The 23780-nt window shown below is 41.9% G+C and overlaps 1 protein-coding gene across 1 annotated transcript; it reads left to right on the forward strand.

The window, feature by feature from the left end:
* Positions 1 to 500: 500 nt before the first annotated feature.
* On the forward strand, positions 501 to 8190 carry GCG (glucagon). Its single transcript, XM_066577418.1, has 5 exons — positions 501 to 592; positions 3731 to 3892; positions 4453 to 4467; positions 6572 to 6694; positions 8046 to 8190. Exons 1-5 carry the CDS (start codon positions 501 to 503, stop codon positions 8188 to 8190), a joined length of 537 nt encoding a protein of 178 aa, XP_066433515.1.
* The last annotated feature ends 15590 nt before the right edge of the window (positions 8191 to 23780 follow it).

Genomic DNA, 23780 nt, shown 5'->3' on the forward strand with positions numbered 1-23780 from the left:
TATATTTTATGTTGCTAGGCAGGAGCCTGTAAAGTTTCATATAAATGGAATACGCATAAGCTTAAAACGCAACATAAATAGTAAAGTTAAATATTTTTATGCTTTATATCGTGAAGCAACTAATTTTGTGCTTTTATATTTTATATATTTTTTACGTTGCTACATAGAAAATTGATTATTACAGTACTTAGGCTCCAAATTTACTAAGAACAACATGCACTTCTAAATTGGTTTCTGCATTCAATCAAGCCTGTATCTTCAGTCTAAGACATCTGTTACGATTATTTCAGACTACAGTGTAGATCCAAAGGGCACATCAGAGTTTAGAATATTGCATAAATATTTATACATTTGTATACACAATTATTGTCTATTATGCTGATAAATTATAGTCATCAAAGCATCTTAAAATGTATAAAATTGTATATTTAATTAATTTTCCCAATTTAAAGAATTACTGGCAAACATAACATTTTATTTTAACTCTTTTCCAGAAAATCATGAAAAGCATTTATTATATGTTGGGGCTTCTTTTGATGCTACTTCAAGGAAGTTTCCAAAATCCAATCCAGGAAACAGAAGGCAAATCCAGGTATGGGCTTAGAGTTTACAAAAAAATTAATTCCAAGTAATATGCAAAAAGCTCCTTTATTTTAAGGCGTCTTAGTTTAGATATTCATAACTCTTAATGGTAGAGTATTCATAACTTCCAACAGTTTCCATTCTCCAAATTCCTTTATGAAGTGTGAAATGCAGCCTACTTTTTTCCATTAGACAATATTATTATTAAGAAGCTTTAGGATTTATTTTGCTTTATTAAGCATCTTAAAACTATTTTCTTGAAATTACATTAGATTTTAGGAGCACAGATACACCTTAGCTTTCCAAGCATACAGTCAAAGCTGAGCAAGCACCATTCCTTCCAGCAGGTCTGATAGCTTTAAAAGTTCTTCTATGATAAAGAGGCTACCCCACAAGACTAAGTGAGGCCATACCACTGAGATATGCTGTGACCTATTGATCGGTGGAGGCTCGACTGCTGGGACCTCCACCGACCATCAGATTATTATACTTATCTATAAAGTACCATTAATTCCAAGGCACTTTACAACTGGAGAATAGGGTTGAACTACATTGCACAATGTAAAAGCTATCGATGCTATTACACATACTATATATATCAAGAGCAGTGAACATTCACAAAATGACATATGGATACAGAGGAAGGGAAGACGTTGTTCGCAAGGGCTTACAGTGCACAGGAGAAAGGAAGAAGACAGTAGGTGAGGATAGGAGGTATTTCTGTTTTGGTGACAGTAGGGTTACTGTAGGTTGTTTGCTTGTCTGAAGAGATGAGCTTTCAGGTTCCTTCTGAAGCTTTCCCAGGTGGTTGAGAGTCCGAAGGGTTGAGGCAGTGTGTTCCAGAATATAGGTGACACACGGGAGAAATCTTGGAGAGGATTATGTGAGGAGCACAATGGGGGGGGGGGGGGGGAGGCGTAGAGAAGAAGGTCTTGTGAGGATTGGAAGTTACAAGTGGGGAGGTAGCGGAATACTAGGTCAGAAATTTATGAAGGTGACATGCTATGGACACCTTTGTAAGTCATTGATAATAACTTGAATTGGGTTCTCTGGATTCACTGGGTAATAGTCAGCCTTTCAAGGGATTGGTAAAGAGAAGAGGCAGGAAATTAACTGGGGAAGAGGTAGATAACCCAGGCAGCAGAGTTGAGGATGGATTGGATGGGTGCATCACCGATTGATCATTGTTGCTACTTTGCAGATTTTCGACACTTCTTTGCAGGGAACAAGCTAGAAGGAGGATGGTCTCTTCATCCTTATTATTAGAGGGAGTTCCCAGAGGTCAGACCTACACAATCATAAGGTTATGGCATATCTTAATGATATGCTATAATATTATTAGATATTATTAGACAAGAATGCTCTGATAATGATAGACACTTTTTGGCAGAAAAAGAACACAATGTATCCCAATGAATCAGTTGTTTTGTCAAAAGGTAAGTCAAAGATCATGAGGTAACATATCAGACCCACACAATCATAATGTTATGGTATAACGTAGTGATATGCCACAGCAATATACAATGGGATATCCCTTCAATGTCAAACACTTTTTTCATAACTGATCCACCTGAAAACAATGGAGTCTGTTATATCGCCCAAAGCCATAAAGCTGGGGTTTTAGTTTTACGTCAATGGAAAGTTGAAGGAATAGAGATAGATAGACAAATTCTTGTACATCAGGTAATATGTTTAAAGGAGTTGTACCAGAATTACAATAGCTTGCTGATTTGTTGGGAGGCTCACCACTGAGACCCCTACTGATCCAAAGAACAGGGATCCTGTGTCCCTCATCCTTCTCACTGTGGGCTTACTATCCCTTCCCCCAGTGAGGAGCACAAGCTGACGGCCCATTCAATTTCAATGGGACTGCAGAGATAGCCAAATGACAAGCGCTCAGGTATTTCCTTCAGCCCCATTGAAATGAATGAAGTGCTGACGGCACATGCTTGGCCAGTGCTCCATTTATTCGAACATCACTGCAGGATGAGAAGCAACCCCACAGTGACAGACAGAGGGGGACACAGGAACACTGTTCTCAAGATCAGCAGGGGTCTCAGCGGTGAGACCCCCACCAATCAGCAAGTTATTGCTTATCCTGTTGATAGGTGATCACCTATGAGCATCGTACAACCCCTTAAATATAAAAAATGTGTGGTTTGCTTGCCCTATTGAAGGCTCTGAAAAGAATAAATCATATAGACCACATGTTCTTAGCTTTCGTAGGCACAGCATTTTTGAGGATAATGATGTATTGTTTAAGGATGGGATCATTATAGTAAGTCAGCAATAGTTAGGAAAGTTATATCTGTGTAGTGTAAATTCATAATGAAACATACAGTCTGTATAACTTAAGTCACTCACTTGTTTTCTGAATATGCTAAATCATAAAATGTCTTGTAGTCCAATAGATGTGAAATATAAAAAATGCACATTGGCTCATATAAATGTTAGTATATATTGCTTTATTGACCATTGATTTCATTTTTGTTTGGTTTTAAGTCCTATAAAATTGACTTAAGGTGTATTCACACACATCAAGGAAAGGACTACTTCCATTCAGCCGTAAAATAAAAAAAACAAAAACTGCTACATGGGAATGTACAATGGCACCACACTACACAATGGACCCAGTGTGGTGCCTTTTCTTCCCATCAGCAAGGTCAATGGCTGATTGGTCACACCTGAATAAATGTAGCATGCAGCATTTCTTCAGGCAGGAATGGCAATTTTAAAAGAATGCACATGTTTATAACAAAAACTTGTTTAGGTAATTATGTGCACAACTGATCCAAAAAGATCACTTGTGCCATCACTCCTGCTTCAACTTTTACATAATAAGCCAAAGGGAACAGAGATTGACCTCTGGACATATGTGAAGAAATCAAATGTGTAATTGATGGCTAACAGTATCCAAAAAATATCTATAAGTAACTTTTTGAAAGAGAGTTCAAGCATTAGGTTCCTCGAGCTACAGGTCTTCTCAAGGGATCACACCAAATAATCTAAGCCCTCTTCTATATTTTGTTTTTGTTGGTGAAATAGTACCAAGGTGTTAAATATTACATATAGGTGTAGAACTCAGCGCGATATCCCCTCAGATTTTTGATAGATACTTATGTCACAAATTAAAAAATTGTATACACAGATCAGTCAAAGCTGCACGGACTGAAGCACTAGATGATTCAGATCACCACAATGAAGTTAAACGTCACTCACAAGGCACATTTACTAGTGATTACAGCAAGTACCTAGACTCCAGGCGGGCTCAAGACTTTGTCCAATGGTTAATGAACTCAAAAAGAAGCGGGTAAGAAATGTGGAGTCAACAGAGTTTACCCTTTGTTTAAGTCCATACCCTCAAGTAAACTTTGCTTGTTTTTACCACTCTACGTCAGTTCTGTTTGTCCACTCAACCTCACCACCAAATTCCCAAAACCCTGACTGTATCTTCTTGTCTAATTATTTGTTTCTTTGGAAAAAAGTACTTATTGTGGTATATGTACAGTACAATGTGATAATACACAAGAAATGATTGGTGAGTTTTTCAATGCATTCTGCCAGCATTTGATCTTTGAGTCCTATGGTCTATAACATATGGTAGTATAGACCACTTGGGTTGACTAAGTGATAGAATTAAAATGTTCTTTCATGTCTCCGCCTAACTGCTCTTTTATTCTGTAACTTTATTAGCAACAATGCTATAATTACACACGATACCACCCTTTATAATATATAAAAATACCCTAAGATAGGAATTGTGCCTCTAACACATATATGCCCAAGGCAATTGCCCAATGAATTACCCTTGAGTTTCGGACATCATGGATGCTCTATTCAATGAACTAATACTTAATGTAAAAAGCATAGAAATGATATTTCCAGGTTTTCAACATACAAAGTCATGAAGTTTGCTTCTATATACAAATACATATGACTACCATGGTTTAACCCTTTCAAATCCACTGTCTGACGTCTAAAGACATTCTAATTGAAGGCTGTACAGCTTCCGATGTCCAGCAGGGTATTCTTACTGTATATTACTGGCCGTTCTGTTGTCGGGGGCCTCTCCAGCATGTCCAATACCGCAGTACTGGCTCTAGCCAGCAGGTGGCACCATTGTTTGATGGCAGGAAGAGAAAACTCCCTAGGACACCCTGAATCTAAAATTGGATTGCAAAGGGTTAAGGATTCTTTTACACTCACATTGTGGATTCCGTTTACCGGCTCCATTCTTGAAGCACGAAAACAGAATCTGCTGGATTACAGATCCGTCATATGGCAGCGCCGAACAGACCCCATTAAATATAATGGGATCTGTACAGTTTCTGTCCGACTGTTCAGCATTTACCATGACTAATAAGTGCTGATGTGAACACAGTCTAATGCTGTTAATACAGGATATTATCTTTAGCTTTTAGTATAATTAAATCAGTATATTTAAATAATGCAAATCTATTTAACCTTTCTTGCCAATCTTTCCAGTCTAATAAGTAGAGAACAGAGTACAAACATCCAGAATTCAGCAGTGGATGATTCCCACATCTGCAATGAGAGTAATACTAGCAGCAGCCTTTATACAATGCTGCATGGATTGCCTTACTTTTTTACAAGATCCCAAATCTCAAGTTTTCTGTTATCTATTTTTACAAGTCATACCTTAATAAATTAGTGCAATTACTGGCTCATATAACTGGTGTACAGCAACTGGAATAAAAAAGAAGGTAGTTAATATATATGAGATGTATAAAGTTCATAAAAGTTATGATACCTTCTTAGAATGAAGCATGTTATAACCATTCTTTGCAATAAACCTGATAGCTAGATATAAAAGCAGCAATTTTATGGGCTTTAACTGAGTGATCTTATACAATACTGTTACAGATCACAAAATAATACGTATTTAAAAGGGGTTGTCCAGTTGTAAACTATTGATGACCTATCCTCAAAATGGTTAATCAGTAGTAGATTAGCAAGGGTCTGATACCCAAGGCCATTGGTAATCAACTATTCTCTGATTTCTGCAGACAGCTCCATTCTTACTGCAGTGAGCAGGCATGGTATTACAGGCACAGTTCCTATTCATTTCAGTGATAACTTAACCTGCAATACCAAGGTTGGCCACTACAGTAAGAATAGAGCTGTCTGCTTTCTGCAAAAATCAACTAAGTGCAAAAGTGCATTAGCACAGTGGAAGGCTGATCAGTGAGGGTCCCAGGCGATGGATGCATGACAATTCTTCATTGATGACCTACTCTAAGGGTAGACTATCAATAGTTTACAACTGGACAACCCCTTTGAGCACTTGTTTAAGATTAGTTAAAGTTTTTTTTTTCCAGAAACAGTGTTACTTTTGCTTAGTTTTGCAATTAAAGCCGATGTACTGAAATGAGCGCCGCTCTGTCAAGTCCATACAACACCAACATAGAGCAACAAAAGTAGGAATATAACAATTAGAAGTCATCGCATTTTGTAAGATAAAATTAAAACCCTGAACATATTCTATCAATTGTACACTTAGTGCCAATTTAAAGATCAATATTTCCCAAAGAGGGCTCAAAAAGCTAACTATTAAGGTGTCCTCTGTAAAACCCGAATTTGGAAAATCTCAATGGTTTTTTTGATCGGGATCAGGGGTGTAGAGGGGTTTCCACTCCAAAGATTAGAATGAGGTCCTCTACTAGTGCTAGCTAATAACACCAAACCCAGAGCAACTTGAGATCAGAGGACTTGGTGCTTATTTCCTCCAACCCCTTTCCATTAACCTAGAGATTATTGCCCACACACTTGTGTGCTAACATTAAAAGACCTGCGGAGAGTTGATCCTTACACAGACAGGATCTTACCGCCCACTGATCTGCCTCTATAAAATGCACACCCTTTTTCTGGTACCAAGTTGTTTTTGAGAAATCACTCCACATTATATTGTATTGAATTTTTTGTTGCTCAGTACAACTTTTTGCATTTGTTTTAACAGGGGAATCTCAAGACGTAATGTTCAACTTGAAAGGCATGCAGAAGGAACATATACCAATGATGTAACCCAATTCTTGGAAGAAAAGGCCGCCAAAGAATTTATTGATTGGTTGATAAAAGGAAAGCCAAAGAAGCTGTAAGAATGATATTTTGTATCTACAGTATTTGTTTCGCTATCACTTTACATTACTATTGCAATATAAATCAATTACTAATAACCGATACTTCAGAAGGGTTGGTGGTCCAGGAATGATCCGATTGCCAGATTTGGAATTAGAAAGGAATTTTTGTACCTCAGATGAGGAAAATTAGCTTCTACCCCATTGTTTTTTCTTTCTTCCTCTGGATCAACATTGCAGGATAATAGGCTGAACTAGATGGGCATGTGTCTTTTTTTTAGCTTTTCATACTATGTTACTATATGCTTGTATTTTTTATCTTTTAATAACCTGAACCCTAAAATACAAGTTTCCTTTGGTAAAAGTAGTACATTAATTGGTTTACTGATTGATTATAACAAAATATTTTGAATACACATGCAAGGCATACACAATTGAATACGATTTTACCTAATTTTACAACAGCTTATAGGAGAACAGGTATTCTTTTTAAGACCCGGCCTATAGGTATTCATAGATAAGGTATATATGTTAGGGCTAGGCAGACAAACCAAATTTTCATTTTATGACTACTTCTAGTGTTTTTGCTAGGCATTAGAAAAATATAAAATGACAAAATCCCCTTTAGCAACATAACCAAATAATAAAAAAAAAACAAAAAAAACTTACGTTTTGGAAAAAAATACCAGTTTGAAATTTTTCAATCCTTTTCCAAATTAAAGGCCTTTTTCATTGTCTAGGAGACTCTCAAGGCATGCAGAGGGAACTTTCACTAGTGATATGACCAGCTTTTTGGAAGAAAAAGCAGCCAAAGAATTTGTTGATTGGTTAATTAAAGGAAGACCAAAGAGAAAGTAAGAATTTGATATTTTTTACATTAAAAGTCCAGAATTTTTTTTTTTTTTAATTATAGTTCACTGCTGTTATTTTAATAGTTTCCTCTGTTTACTTACATTTAAAAAAGCTCCTAAAAGTGGAATTGAAAAATCTAAAGTTAAGTAGACGTTACACAGAATTATGAAGGTCCGCATCTGTAATGCTATCCTAAATTAATTGGAATAAGTATAGTTTACAGTATCTTTCAGATTTAGAAAAAAAAGGATTAACAAAGAATATCAAAGATATTTAAATAGACTTTTCCAATATATTTCAAAAAGTTGCATTTTCAGTTTATTATTAGCCATGAAAATGAACATAGCGTTGATGGTGTATGCGTCAATATACAAAGAGTGCGGATTTAGCTCTAAGAAACTTGTATTTTAGTTCAGTTACTGTTGGAAAATATTATTTGACAATTTGTTGTATAATTTAGCTGTTTTTTGGCATTATTATAGAATTCTAAGTAAATGTTTTTTTTTCTCTTTTAAGTTTTGCAGATGTTTCTGCTGCAGATGACATGGATAGAAGACATGCCGATGGCAGTTTTACCAGCGATTTCAATAAAGCCCTTGATATTAAGGCTGCACAAGAATTTTTGGATTGGCTTATTAACACCCCAGTTAAGGAGAGGTAAGCCAAGTAGAAAACCATTCAAAATATACATTATATTATATATTGTAGATCTGGTTAAGCTGTTTTTTAATTACAAGATCAGGTTATGTTTTAGGCTAGGGCTACATAGTAGCTCTGGCCACGCAACATTCAGATTGCAATGTGGTTTCTTCTTCTAGCTAAATCACAAAGCTAAAATAGTCATGGAACAGCAAGTCACAGACGAACTGCGTAACTTTAAGGATTGTGCGACTTGTCCGAGAATTGATATAGAGCAACCAAAACTGCTGTGCAGCCCTAGCCTATTTCAACCAATGCAAAATCAAAAAGAATGAGCTTAAATTGTATCATTTGATCTTTAATTAAAATTGATCAGAAAAATCGATCTGGCTATTTTACTCTAATCTTGTTAGATGATATGCTCCATAACTATGATTTCAATGGAGAGAGACATGCACACATACGGTCACCTCGCTATCTGGTTGATGTATTCTACTACACCAGCTACCCTGTCTTGTAGAACAAGGGTCAAGGGACTCCAGTTGTCATGATAAATGAGAGTCCCAGAAGTCAGATGACCAACATCACATATTTATGACATATCCTGCAGGCAGACTAATATTTCACAAATTTACCTAATTGTGCCTGAACTTTATGGGCCTGCAAAATTGGCCATTCCCGTGATCAGATAGCCGTTTGGAGTCAAAATGTACTTCTATTGATCCACACAACTAAATATGCAAGATTTAATTGTTTCCAACAAGAGGAGCCTTTATGGATATGTCTTGCAGAATATTTCCTATTACTGCTATTTATAATACCTTCTTATGTGGAATAGGGGTTTTTCGGGCCCCCTCAGCCACCAGGGCCTGGGTGCAACTGTTACCGCCAACAGCCACAACCCTGATATATTTATTTGATTTACATTACAGAAAGAACATTTTTTATAGCTTTGTTACAGTTTATAAATCTAGAATGTTGAGTTAATATTCCCTGTACTCCTGTACTAGTCACTTGAATATAAACTGTAGTGCAACTTTTATGAACTTTAAACCTAATATAGTGCAAAGTCAGGTTCAAGGAACATAAAGACAGCCAATGATATTACTATAATAAAAAGGGGATGTTTCCCATAATCTCTGTTCTTAGTAATCATATGATTGTATTAGTCATGCTTTTACAAGATTGTTTAAAAAGGAGTCGTCATCTCTCCTGACATGTCTATTTTAGTAAATATTTGTATTCCATGTAAAATAACAATTCTGAAGCATTTTCTCGTAGAACTCTACATGGTTCTGTTCCCCTTTTATTTCTCCTAGAGAATGTATGAATAGATTGACAACTGGGTGTCATCAGTTTGGGACAGGAAGGGGGGTTCTACACAGTTTAGCACTGTCCAATCAGTGCTAACAGTACCAGACTACTCCATGTAAGGACACATCCCTTGAGCAAGAGTAGTAGTAACTAGCTGACTACTAAATGTAGGGATATATACCTTGAGCAAGAGGAGTGGTAACATCCAATTGTCAATTTATTCATACATTTCTAGGGAAAGTAACAGAATGTATGAACATAGCATACATACATTTCTAAAGAACTCTATATTGGAATGCATATTGCTTTGCAGACACTATTAAACATCATAGAGCTTGTATGTCAATCTGATTCATAGCAGAGCACACAGCTTTCCAAGTTACACAGTAGTTGGCGCCAGATGTTTGCTACTTGTATTTTAGGGATGGAACACTAAAAATATATTATAAAGTAACACATCCATAAATTCTGATTAATTGTAGTTTTTCTGTTTAAATGAAAGGTAACATTTTAGAGAATGCAGACTACTAACGGAAATTAATGGGATGGTTTAATCATGGTAATCACTGTGCATATGCCTAACTAGGGCATATAGGCATCATAGAATAGAGGGTCTAGGAACGCCCCCCCTATGATCTAGAATGGAGAACTTCTGCAAATAAGTAGCTCTTCTTCTGGTGGACCCGGTCCATTAATGTTATATTTGACAGCAGATGTCACAGAGTAAATGTATAGCTAAACACAGCTGCTCCCTGCACTCACTTATACTGAAAAAGGTGTGGTCATTGGGAGACAAACAAGATGTCCTATTACTGTAATCGTGACATGTGCGTGAATCATTTCTAGAGTGACCATTTATTATGGAAAATTGGGGGAGGGGGGAGAGGAAATCACATTTTCTAGAATTACTAATTTTGACATATTTCTCTGTGTCTTTAACGAAGGGATTTGATGGATGAACAATAAGAAAACTGAAGATCTTCAACAAGGAACCACCCGGCTGTCACTTGAAAATGATGACTTTGTGTTGTGTAAATTCAAGCAGGTGTATCATAAAGCCATACAGTATAGCTTTGCATGCAAAGTAAATGAAATTCACAATAGTGTTTTCTTGTTGGGGAATGACACTCAGATTCTACTAAAATACACATCGACCATGAAAGGTTTAATGCTTTCGGTAATGGCTGGACTAGTATTGTACTTAGCACAGATGCTTTTGGGCTGTCCTTCCAGAACTATGAGGGCTTAAATCCAAAAGTGCCATTTTCTCGCCCAATTATTTAAAAGACAAAAAAAAGAAAAAAAAAAAAAGAAAATCTAGTTACAAAAAAAAATCTAACTTGTTTAAATAAAAAATAACTTATTTTTCTATGAAGATAAACTGTACATAGAGTTTACTCCAATCATGTCAGAAAAGGGTTACCCTGTTTGAAATGTTTATTACAGAAGTGGTAAGCTTTCAAAATATTAACTAGCAGCCTTAAATAAAGTTTTTCAAGCGTCATTATTATTGTTGATGAATTTGTAATTTATCTGCAACCAATGTGATCACTAGAGATGAGCGAGCGTACTCGCTAAGGCAAACTACTCAAGCGAGTAGTGCCTTATGCGAGTACCTGCCCGCTCGTCTCAAAAGATTCGGGTGCCGGTGGGGGAGAGCGGTGAGTTGCGGAAGTGAGCGGGGGGGGGGGGGGGGGGGGGGAGAGAGAGAGAGAGAGAGAGAGAGATCGATCTCCCCCCATTCCTCCCCCCGCTCTCCCCCGCCGGCAACCGAATCTTTTGAGACGAGCGGGCAGGTACTCGCATAAGGCACTACTCGCTCGAGTAGTTTGTCTTAGCGAATACGCTCCCTAATCTCTAATTATCACCTTAAAGTGGTTATGCCATGATGACATCACCTCTCCATATGCTCTATCAGGGCATCTTAAGGTCAACACTTGAAGTCCTCCACTTGAGATCCACCTCTATGACCCAGAATGGAGAGTCACTGCTGTTCTGGTGGACCTTCTGCTTTCCTGGTATTACAGGACAGCCATTCATCTTGGATTTCTCCAAGCCTCATTCAGATGAACAGGACAGTCATCAAGATATTTGCAACAAATCTGCAATGAACCCACCCTTATGGCTTTGTAGAAACTCAAAGATGCATAGAGCCATAATACTGCAATCAAGTCTTTGGGCCCTACTGTACCCCTATATCCCTCTAATTTCATGCACAGATTTTTATCCAGATGCCATATTATGGGTATACCGTGCAATAGCATATACATGCTAGTATGAAGGTACCATATAATGGCACACACTATAATAGCTGTGTGCACACTGGTCTTCCATGTGCATGCGGCCCAAAGAATGCGATAGGTCATGTAAAACTATAGATGCTCAACTAATTATGGAAAGAAGTCTCATCACAGCCTGGAACGATGTGAGAAAGGAGGCCAACTTCACAGAGAGCAGTTTCTTGTGCATTTTTTGGATTCACTCATAGTTTGTGCTAAAGAAGATACATCATAAACTGTATTATGTGGACAGGGGCATAACTAAAGGCTCAGGGGCCTGGGTGCAAAAGTTCAGCTAGGCCCCCCCCCCCCTCCCCTCCATCTCTACCTGTACCTGTACCCAAACTCATACCTAAACCGTGCTACATACAGCTGCAAAACAAATATATATACATGCTCTAGCACTTTGGTGCAGCTTTCTAAACATGATTAATTTTCTGGACAACGTGAAAATCTGTTCATAGCCCTTAAAGCTGCTATCACACAGTTGAGATAATCGCGGAAGATTTGTACATTGTCAGATGCAAAAATCTTGCACAAATATGAACCCCATCTTTTTGAAAGGGGTTACACACGAGCAATTTTTTTCCCCACATATCTTTGGGCGTTCCCTTGGAACGCCTTGCATCACCCGTTGTTTTCCATAGGGTCAGCACAGCATCGCACGGCATATGAGGTGCATGTGAGTGCGATGTGATGCAAGGTTTACTCATTGAAAACTATGGGAAACACTCCGCAATCCACTGCCACAGCTAAAAGCATCGCGACTTCCCCGATGTGATGCGAGTTGGTTTTAACACAAAAATACCTTGCACCCATGGGGCCAACGCACGTTGGCGAGTGTGATATTGGGCTGAGTTTCACGGCTCGATATCACACTTACCCATGTGAAATTAGCCTGATGTTTTTTGTTGCATTTTTGAACCACAATTAAAATCACATCAAAAAACTGTATACACTATTAAAAACTGCACGTGGATTTAAGGCCTGTTTCACACTGGCAACAAAGTCGCATGATTTTCTTGCATTGCAACAATGCTACAAATTGGATGTATGTGAAGCCCATGCTTTCCTATGGGTTCCTTCACATTAGCAATGTTTTGTAGCATGCGACATTGTGAGTCAAAAACCTCGGGGATTTTGCAACATGCACGTCATTCGAGAGGTTTTTTAGCCCATGTTTCCCTATGGAGCCTTAATCCGTGTTGCATCGCATCACACAAAAACGCGGTTTTTGTGCGGTGCAACTTTGACTATAGGAAATGCTACTGTCAAAGCCCTAAACTAAGCCCTAGCTGCAGGAAAAATTTTTAAAAATACATACAGCACCTAAGAAGTGTTGTCCGGCTTTGACTGCACATCCAAGTGAAAGAGTTTATCCAGTGGGGTATTACAAGGCTCTGTCCTAGGCCCAGTGTTGTTCAACAGTTTTATAAGTGATCTGGAGAAGGGGATTGATGGGAAACTGATCAAATTTGCTGATGACACAAAGCTAGGAAGGATAGCTAACACTAGGGAAGAGAGAGAGAGTATTCAAAAAGATCTAGTAAAGCTTGAACAGTGGGTGGCAACTAACAGAATGGTATTTAACAAGGAGAAATGCAAAGTCCTACATGTGGGCAAGAAAAATGAAAAAAGCACATACAGAATGGGATGAATTGGGCTAAGCAGTAGATGTGAAAGAGACTTGGGTATATTAATAGATCATAGACTGAACATGAGTCAACAATGTGATGCAGCAGCCAAAACGCAAACACAATTCTGTGATGTATTAAGAGAAGCATAGAGTCTAGATCACGTGAGGTAATTATCCCCCTGTACTCTTCCTTAGTCAGACCTCATCTGGAATACTGTGTCCAGTTCTGGGCACCCTACTTTAAAAAAGATAGACAAACTGGAGCAAGTGCAGAGAAGAGTTACCAAGATGGTGAGCGGTCTGCAAATCATGTCCTATGAGGAAGAGTTAACAGATCTGGGAATGTTTAACTTGCAAAAAACAAGGCTAAGAGGAGACTTAATAGCTGTCTACAAATATCTGAAGGGCAGTCACATTGCAGAGGGATCAGCTCTATTCTCATTTCTACAAAGAAAGACTAGAAGCAATGGGATGAAACTGAAAGGGAGGAGACACAAATTAGATTTTAGAAAAAAAAAAACTTTCTGACACTGAAGGTGATCAATGATTGGAACAGGTTGCCACGGGAGGTGGTGAGTTCTCCTTCAGTGGATGTGAACAAAGGCTGGACAAATATCTGTCTGGAATGATTTAGTGATCCTGCACTGAGCAGGGGGTTGGACCAGATGACCCTGGAGGTCCCTTCCAGCTCTACCATTCTATGATTCTTCCTGGTCTTCAGCATCTCTTCTGGCTGGGGATTGGAAAATTCCCGCCTCCAGGAAGCACTGCCTCTGATTTTTTAATCCCCGGCCAGAAGAGATGCTGAAGAACAATGCCGGAGACTGGGAAGAAAACAGTCCGGAGCCGGACAGCGCTTCTTAGGTGATGTATTGTTTTTTTTCTGCAGCTAGGGCTTATTTTTGGTGTAGGGCTTATATTTCAAGCGCCTCCCCGAAAAATCCTTGCACGTGGTGCTACAAAGTCACACGACTTTGTAGCACCACCTGTGACTTTGTAGCGCCACAAAATCATGGTATCACAGCAAGAAAACATTGCAATATCACACGGACCACCGATGCGATATTTGTGTGATCTTCTCACGGCAACATCCTGTCGCCCGTGTGAAACAAGTCTAAACAATACATGATTTTTTTTTTTTAAACTGTATGCAGGTTTTTGATGCAGTTTTGTAATTATGAGTAAAGTATGCAATCGTATACAATATATACCCAGGTTATACCAGCATGATCTGTATCATTATATACAGGATGTGTAACTTATACCAGCTATACATATGTAATTAAATACAGGAGATTTCCAGGTTACACCAGTATGGTACATATCACTATATACTGTGAGAAGTATATACAACTCCTGTATATAGTGATACTGACCAGGCTGGTGTAAGGCCGGTTTCACATCTGCCGGAGCTTCCGTCACAGATCTGGCTCAGAATACCGGAAGAAAAGGCGCTGCATGTACCGCTTCTTCTTCTGTCCAAAAGCCTGGATGGAAAGCGGACGTACCACTTCATAGGCAATGGAGTCCGTCCAGCCGTGTTCGGTTCTGTCCATAGACGGATTCCATTCGCTGAACAGAACAAGAAAGCAGAATCCCCCAGTGCAGGTGTGAAACCACCCAAAACTGGGTATTTTCTGTATAAAATTATGTGTGTACAGCTGATATAAGCTATATATTCAGTATATAGTGATATCAACCATGCTGATATAAACTGGGCCAGGGCATATCAGCATGGTCTATATCACTATATACAGGCTGTACAGATATAATTATATACACGAGATCTCCACATTATATCAGCATGTTCCATATCACTATATACAGTAGATCCCCCTGTATCCCTGCATATGATCTACAGCATGTTGGTATAAGCTGGAGTACTCCTGCATATAATTATATATGTACAGCTGCTATAACTTATACCAGCTATAGATATTTCAGTATGTACAGTACTTACCAAGGTGTGTACTCATCCTCTGGTCTCCTCCTCCGCTCCCCGACACTATCAGTGCGCCGCCGACCAGACCAATCACACGGCCGGCAGTACACTAAAAGATTGCAGTTTTGACCAATCACAACTGAAGTCTCTCAGTGGGAGGAGCAGGTGCCCAGGGAGTCTGCAGCCTGTAATTGGCTGCCAGCTCTCCGGGTAATGGCCCCTTCCCCCTTGAGTGCCAGCCCGCGGGCCATGGCGGTGAGATTGTGTCTATCAGGGGGCATGTGGGCCCACATTTGATAAGGGGTCAGGTCTCAATTGCACCCCCGAGTGGAGCACCAGTGTATGCGAATTTGGTAGAAAGGAGGTAATCAAAACCATCCACTTAAGTGACCTGAAGCATAGTGTTTATCTGTGGGTCAAGTCATGACATAATTCAATAATCAAGAAGGTTGTCTTCAAGGGAGGAGTAGAAATTCGCCACATACAGTGTAACTGGTGCATTATTGCTGAAGTCTTCAGACAAGGGGTTATAACATTTTTTGGTCCAAGGATCACAGATTGCAACAGAAACCATGCATATGTGTGACTTGCTTTGTTGTAGCTTATTGATGTTGTGGAAGCACTCAAGTAGTTCACAACTCCGATAAACTACTATAAGGAGACACACAGTAACCTCTCCACCTCCTCTCCTCCTCTCTGGAGTGCTAAACGTGGTACTCTAGGACTATTGTCTTGATGTAGGAGATCTCAGGAATAGAGGCCCAACTACTAGTACCATTAAAATAGAATTCTGTAAACAAAACAAGAGTCTGAGGGGGTGTTGCATGCTATCCAATGGATAACAGCGATCGCATAAAAGTAAAAAGAAGTTAAAGTTTCACCTTCCCCCACAGATCCAAATGACCAAATATGTTATTGAGCCACATGTATTCATATGTCTGCCCTATAACAAGAAGATTCTACTGTACTTGCTAAAAGCATATGACAGAAGATCTCCAGAACAAGGAACCAAAAATTAACGTAGCACTGTATCTCTAAGTAACGCAATATAAGTCTTTGGGTCTATACATAAAAGTGAACATATGTCAGCACTAGCTGATATACCCGGCTTCGCCCGAGTTAATTTGGTCCTGGTATTTATCTGGTGTTCACACGGAAAATCTTATGAAGTTGTGGTTACTTTGGAGATACCGAGGAAAAAAATATGTTCACCATTTTGCATGGTTCTTTGTGTTACCCAGGAAACACCACGGGGAGGCAACCATGCAACGTTTCCTTTATTTAGATTTTTTAAAAATGTTTATTACTAGAGATGAGCGAGCACCAAAATGCTCAGGTGCTCGTTACTCGGGACGAAATTATCGCGATGCTCGAGGGTTCATTTCGAGTAACGAACCCCATTGAAGTCAATGGGCGACCCGAGCATTTTTGTATTTCGCCGATGCTCGCTAAGGTTTTCATGTGTGCAAATCTGGGCAATTCAAGAAAGTGATGGGAACGACACAGCAACGGATAGGGCAGGCGAGGGGCTACATGTTGGGCTGCATCTCAAGTTCACAGGTCCCACTATTAAGCCACAATACCGGCAAGAGTGCCCCCCCCCCCTCCCAACAACTTTTACTTCTGAAAAGCCCTCATTAGCATGGCATACCTTAGCTAAGCACCACACTACCTCCAACAAAGCACAATCACTGCCTGCATAACACTCCGCTGCCACTTCTCCTGGGTTACATGCTGACCAACCCCCCCCCCCCCCACAGCGCACACCAAAGTGTCCCTGCGCAGCCTTCAGCTGCCCTCATGCCACACCACCCTCATATCTATTTATAAGTGCGTCTGCCATGAGGAGGAACCGCAGGCACACACTGCAGAGGGTTGGCACGGCTAGGCAGCGACCCTCTTTAAAAGGGGTGGGGCGATAGCCCACAATGCTGTACAGAAGCAATGAGAAATATAATCCTGTGCCACCGCCATCAGGAGCTGCACACGTGGGCATAGCAATGGGGAACCTATGTGCCACACACTATTCATTCTGTCAAGGTGTCTGCATGCCCCAGTCAGACCGCGGTTTTTAATTCGTAGACACAGGCAGGTACAACTCCCTATTGTGAAGTCCCTGTGGAACGACAGCATGGGTGGCTCCCTGGAATCCACCGGCGGTACATAAAAATATCCCATTGCATTGCCCAACACAGCTGAGGTAGTAATGTCGTGCTTAATGCAGGTGGGCTTCGACCCACACTGCATGCCCCAGTCAGACTGGGGTTCTTTAGAAGTGGAAACAGATGCATTTATAATTCTCTGTGGACCCACAGCATGGGTGGGTGCCAGGAAGCCACCGGCGGTACATAAAAATATCCCATTGCATTGCCCAACACAGCGGATGTAACGTCAGCTGTAATGCAGGTGGGCTAGAAATTTATTGGATTACACTGTAGGCGAGGGCCCACAAAAATTGCTGTATCAACAGTACTAATGTACATCAGAAAAATTGGCCATGGCCAACCAAGAGGGCAGGTGAAACCCATTAATCGCTTTGGTTAATGTGGCTTAAGTGGTAACTAGGCCTGGAGGCAGCCCAGTTTAACGAAAAATTGGCTCAAGTTAAAGTTTCAACGCTTTTAAGAGCATTGAAACGTATAAAAATTAAAAAAAAAAAAATTATATGAGTGAGCCTTGTGGCCCTAAGAAAAATTGCCCGTTCGGCGTCATTACGTGAGGTTTCAGGAGGAGGAGCAGGAGGAGGAGGATGAATATTATACACAGATTGATGAAGCAGAAATGTCCCCGTTTTGGATGGTGAGAGAGAACGTAGCTTCCATCCGCGGGTGCAGCCTACGTATTGCTTAGGTATCGCTGCTGTCTGCTGGTGGAGAAGAGAAGTCTGGGGAAATCCAGGCTTTGTTCATCTTGATGAGTGTAAGCCTCTCGGCACTGTGGTTGACAGGTGGGTACGCTTATCCGTGATGATTCCCCCAGCCACACTAAACACACTCTCTGACAAGACGCTAGCCGCAGGACAAGCAAGCACCTCCAGGGCATACAGCGCGAGTTCAGGCCACGTGTCCAGCTTCAACACCCAGTAGTTGTAGGGGGCAGAGGCGTCACCGAGGACGGTGCTGCAATCGGCTACGTACTCCCTCACCATCCTTTTACAGTGCTCCCGCCAACTCAGCCTTGACTGGGGAGCGGTGACACAGTCTTGCTGGGGAGCCATAAAGCTGGCAAAGGCCTTGGAGAATGTTCCCCTGCCTGCGCTGTACATGCTGCCTGATCTCTGCGCCTCCCCTGCTACCTGGCCCTCGGAACTGCGCCTTCTGCCACTAGCGCTGTCGGATGGGAAGTTTTCCATCAGTTTGTCCACCAGCGCCCTGTGGTATAGCATCATTCTCGAACCCCTTTCCTCTTCGGGAATGAGAGTGCAAAGGCTCTCCTTATACCGTGGGTCGAGCAGTGTGTACACCCAGTAATCCGTAGTGGCCAGAATGCGTGTAACGCGAGGGTCACGAGAAAGGAATCCTAACATGAAGTCAGCCATGTGTGCCAGGGTACCTGTACGCAACACATGGCTGTCTTCACTAGGAAGATCACTTTCAGGATCCTCCTCCTCCTCCTCCTCAGGCCATACACGCTGAAAGGATGACAGGCAAGCAGCATGGGTACCGTCAGCAGTGGGCCAAGCTGTCTCTTCCCCCTCCTCCTCATCCTCCTCATGCTCCTCCTCCTCCTCCTGAACGCGCTGAGATATAGACAGGAGGGTGCTCTGACTATCCAGCGACATACTGTCTTCCCCCGCCTCTGTTTCCGAGCGCAAAGCGGCTGCCTTTATGCTTTGCAGGGAACTTCTCAAGATGCATAGCAGAGGAATGGTGACGCTAATGATTGCAGCATCGCCGCTCACCATCTGGGTAGACTCCTCAAATTTTCCAAGGACCTGGCAGATGGCTGCCAACCAGGCCCACTTTTCTGTAAATAATTGAGGAGGCTGACTCCCACTGCGCCGCGCAAGTTGGAGTTGGTATTCCACTATAGCTCTACGCTGCTCATAGAGTCTGGCCAACGTGTGGAGCGTAGAGTTCCACTGTGTGGGCACGTCGCACAGCAGTCGGTGCACTGGCAGATTAAACCGATGTTGCAGGGTCCGCAGGGTGGCAGCTTGCGTGTGTGATTTGCGGAAATGTGCGCAGAGCTGGCGCACCTTTCCGAGCAGGTATGACAAGTGGGGGTAGCTTTTCAGAAAGCGCTAAACCACCAAATTAAACACATGGGCCAGGCATGGCACGTGCGTGAGGCTGCCGAGCTGCAGAGCTGCCACCAGCTGACGGCCGTTGTCACACATGACCATGCCCGGTTGGAGGCTCAGCGGCGCAAGCCAGCGGTCGGTCTGCTCTGTCAGACCCTGCAGCAGTTCGTGGGCCGTGTGCCTCTTATCTCCTAAGCTGAGTAGTTTCAGCACGGCCTGCTGACGCTTGCCCACCGCTGTGCTGCCACGCCGCGTGACACCGACTGCTGGCGACGTGCTGCTGCTGACACATCTTGATTGCGAGACAGAGGTTGCGTAGGAGGAGGAGGAGGGTGGTTTAGTGGAGGAAGCATACACCCCCGCAGATACCACCACCGAGCTGGGGCCCGCAATTCTGGGGGTGGGTAGGACGTGAGCGGTCCCAGGCTCTGACTCTGTCCCAGCCTCCACTAAATTCACCCAATGTGCCGTCAGGGAGATATAGTGGCCCTGCCCGCCTGTGCTTGTCCACGTGTCTGTTGTTAAGTGGACCTTGGCAGTAACCGCGTTGGTGAGGGCGCGTACAATGTTGCGGGAGACGTGGTTGTGCAGGCCTGGGACGGCACATCGGGAAAAGTAGTGGCGACTGGGAACCGAGTAGCGCGGGGCCGCCGCCGCCATCATGCTTTTGAAAGCCTCCGTTTCCACAAGCCTATACGGCAGCATCTCTAGGCTGATCAATTTTGCAATGTGCACGTTTACCGCTTGAGCGTGCGGGTGCGTGGCGGCGTACTTGCGCTTGCGCTCAAACTGTGGCGCTAGCGACGTCTGGACGCTACGCTGAGAGACATTGCTGGATGGGGCCGAGGACAGCGGAGGTGAGGGTGTGGGTGCAGGCCAGGAGACGGTAGTGCCTGTGTCCTCAGAGGGGGGTTGGATCTCAGTGGCAGGTTGGGGCACAGGGGGAGAGGCAGTGGTGCAAACCGGAGGCGGTGAACGGGCATCGTCCCACCTTGTGGGGTGCTTGGCCATCATATGCCTGCGCATGCTGTTGGTGGTGCCTCCCCAGCTGATCTTGGCGTGACAAAGGTTGCACACCACTGTTCGTCGGTCATCAGGCGTCTCTGTGAAAAACTGCCACACCGTAGAGCACCTTGACCTCTGCAGGGTGGCATGGCGCGAGGGGGCGCTTTGGAAAACAGTTGGTGGATTATTCGGTCTGGCCCTGCCTCTACCCCTGGCCACCGCACTGGCTCGGCCTGTGCCCACACCCTGACTTGGGCCTCCGCGTCCTCGCCCGCGTCCACGTCCTATAGGCCTACCCCTACCCCTCAGCATGCTGTATTACCAGTGATTTCCCAGGCAGCAAATAAATTGGCGCAAGCCTGCAGGACAAATAGAATGTTTCCCTTTTTGGGAAACGGAGGGCCCACTGACTATATTCAATCAGATAAGATATGTGTTGCACAGAAATGCAGTTATATGAAGTGCAGCAGAGCGGAGACTTTTCACAGGCAGCAAATAAATTGGCGCAAGCCTGCAAGACAAATAGAATGTTTCCCTTTTTGGGAAACGGAGGGCCCACTGACTATATTCAATCAGATAAGATATGTGTTGCACAGAAATGCAGTTATATGAAGTGCAGCAGAGCGGAGACTTTTCACAGGCAGCAAATAAATTGGCGCAAGCCTGCAAGACAAATAGAATGTTTCCCTTTTTGGGAAACGGAGGGCCCACTGACTATATTCAATCAGATAAGATATGTGTTGCACAGAAATGCAGTTATATGAAGTGCAGCAGAGCGGAGACTTTTCACAGGCAGCAAATAAATTGGCGCAAGACTGCAGGACAAATAGAATGTTTCCCTTTTTTGGAAACGGAGGGCCCACTGACTATATTCAATCAATAATATATGTCTTCTGGCCCTGCCTACACAATTCTCTCCCTGTATTATTACTGCAAGGCGCAATGCTCTGCAGACAGCCGATTTTGAAAAGAAAAAAATATGCAACACTGCTAACAGCAGCCTGCACAGTACTGCACACGGCTAGATGTGGCCCTAAGAAGGACCGTTGGGGTTCTTGAAGCCTACACTCACTCCTAACACTCTCCCTACCTAAGCACCACTTCTGTCCCTGTATTATTACTGCAAGGCGCAATGCTCTGCAGACTGCCGATTTTGAAAAGAAAAAAATATGCAACACTGCTAACAGCAGCCTGCACAGTACTGCACACGGATAGATGTGGCCCTGAGAAGGACCGTTGGGGTTCTTGAAGCCTACACTCACTCCTAACACTCTCCCTACAGCAGCACCAGCAGCAGCACTTTCCCTCAGCTAACTCAGTCACAAGACATCTGAGGCTAGCCGCGGGAGGGGCCGACTTTTATACTCGGGTGACATCTGATCTCCCCAGCCACTCACAGCAGGGGGGTGGTATAGGGCTTGAACATCACAGGGGGAAGTTGTAACGCCTTCCCTGTCTTTCAATTGGCCAGAAAAGCGCGCTAACGTCTCAGAGAGGAAACTGAAAGTAACCGGAACACCGCGTGGTGCTCGTTAAGAGTAACGAACATCCCGAACACCCTAATATTCACACGAATATCAAGCTCGGACGAGTACGTTCGCTCATCTCTATTTATTACTTTTGCGCAACAGAAACACATTTTTATAAAAAAAAAAAAAACTATTGAAGCTGCATCACAACATTCTAAAACCTATTACATTTTTATTTTTACAGTAATGGAGCCATGAAAGGGTTTGATTTTTTGCAGGAAGAGTTGTAGTTTTATTTCGTACCAATTTGGTACATGTGACTTTTGGATCGCTTTTTATTGCATTTTTTAGGAGGCGAGCAAAAGAAAAATAACAGTCACGGCATTAGTTTCTTAAACTATTAAGCCATGCCCGTGGAGTGGCTTGATAGACTGCCTGCCAGATCGTAGTATGATGTAATGCTATGGCATTATATCAAACTGCTGGAACAATTATAGCATCACAAGTTGTTGTCCTTTCTGGGGACTGAAAAAAAAGTAAAAATAAAAATCAATAAATTTTGCTAATTATTAAAATAAAAAAGTAATAGAAGTTTAAAAAAAAATAAAAATCTTTTGTCATATTTATAATAAAAGAATCTAAATAATAAAAGAAAAATATGTGTTTGGTATCGCTGCGTCGTAAAATTCCAATCTATCAAAGTAATGCATTATATACCCCGCACGATGAACAGAGTCAGAAAAAAGAAGAAAAAGTACCCCAGAAATGCGCTTTTTTGGCCACCCTTTCTCTAAGAAAAATATGTAATCAAAAAGTCGTATGTATTCCAAAATGGTACCAACGTAAAAGACAGGATGTCTCACAAAAAATGTGCCCTCGCACAACTATTTAGATGGAAAAGTAAAAACGCAAATGCGAGCAGAAGATGGCGGCAGAAAATAATTTAAAAAAATTAAATCTCTTTGAAAAAAAATACAAGTAGTACAGCAAAAAAAAATTTAAAAAAACTATACGTTTGGTATCGAAGTAATCGTACTGACCCATAGCATAAAGTTATCATGTCATTTTTGTTGCAATTTGTGCACCGAAGAAACAAGATGTAACAAAAGATCGCAGAATTTAATTTTTTCCCCATTTCTCTTCATTTAGAATTTTTAAAAAGTTTTTGAGTATATCATATGGTACATTAAATAATACCATTGAAAAATACAACTTGTGCCACAAAAAACAAGCCCTCATAAAGCTACACCAATGGATAAATAAAGGAGTTACAATGGTGGAGGAGAGGTGAGTATATATTTTTTACTACAGCTAGGGATGATTTTCAGGGAAGGGCTTATATTTAAAGCCCTTCCCCGAAAACAACTGCAGGGATTGTCAGCAGGCCATTGCTTTCAATGGGGCCACCGGCAGCAGCAGTGACCCCATTGAGAGCAAGGCTCTTAACCCAAGTTTTTGCTCCTAAATCAGAGCAAAAATTCGTGAGAGAGCCTGCTCTCAAGTCAAAAAGCTTGTAAGCTGAGGTATTCTTAACCCAAGGTATCACTGTATTTATACACTGCAGAGGAAAGGGATTGGCTGGTCGACAATACCACACCCAGCCAGCTCAATTAACCCTTTGTAATCCAATTTTAGATTCAGGGTTTCCTAGGGGGCTCTCTCTTTCTGCCATTATACAATGGCTCTGTGTGCTGGCTAGAGCCAGTACTGCGGTATGTGACATG

Source organism: Eleutherodactylus coqui, chromosome 8, assembly GCF_035609145.1.
Source record: "Eleutherodactylus coqui strain aEleCoq1 chromosome 8, aEleCoq1.hap1, whole genome shotgun sequence".
Classification (NCBI taxonomy): Eukaryota; Metazoa; Chordata; class Amphibia; order Anura; family Eleutherodactylidae; genus Eleutherodactylus; species Eleutherodactylus coqui.

Coding starts and splice junctions, on each gene's coding strand:
- GCG (XM_066577418.1), top strand. CDS start 501: ATGAAAAGCATTTATTATATGTTGGGGCTTCTTTTGATGCTACTTCAA. Junction 593..3,730: donor GAAACAGAAGGCAAATCCAG/GTATGGGCTTAG, acceptor TTGTATACACAG/ATCAGTCAAAGCTGCACGGA. Junction 6,695..8,045: donor AAAGGAAAGCCAAAGAAGCT/GTAAGAATGATA, acceptor TTCTCTTTTAAG/TTTTGCAGATGTTTCTGCTG.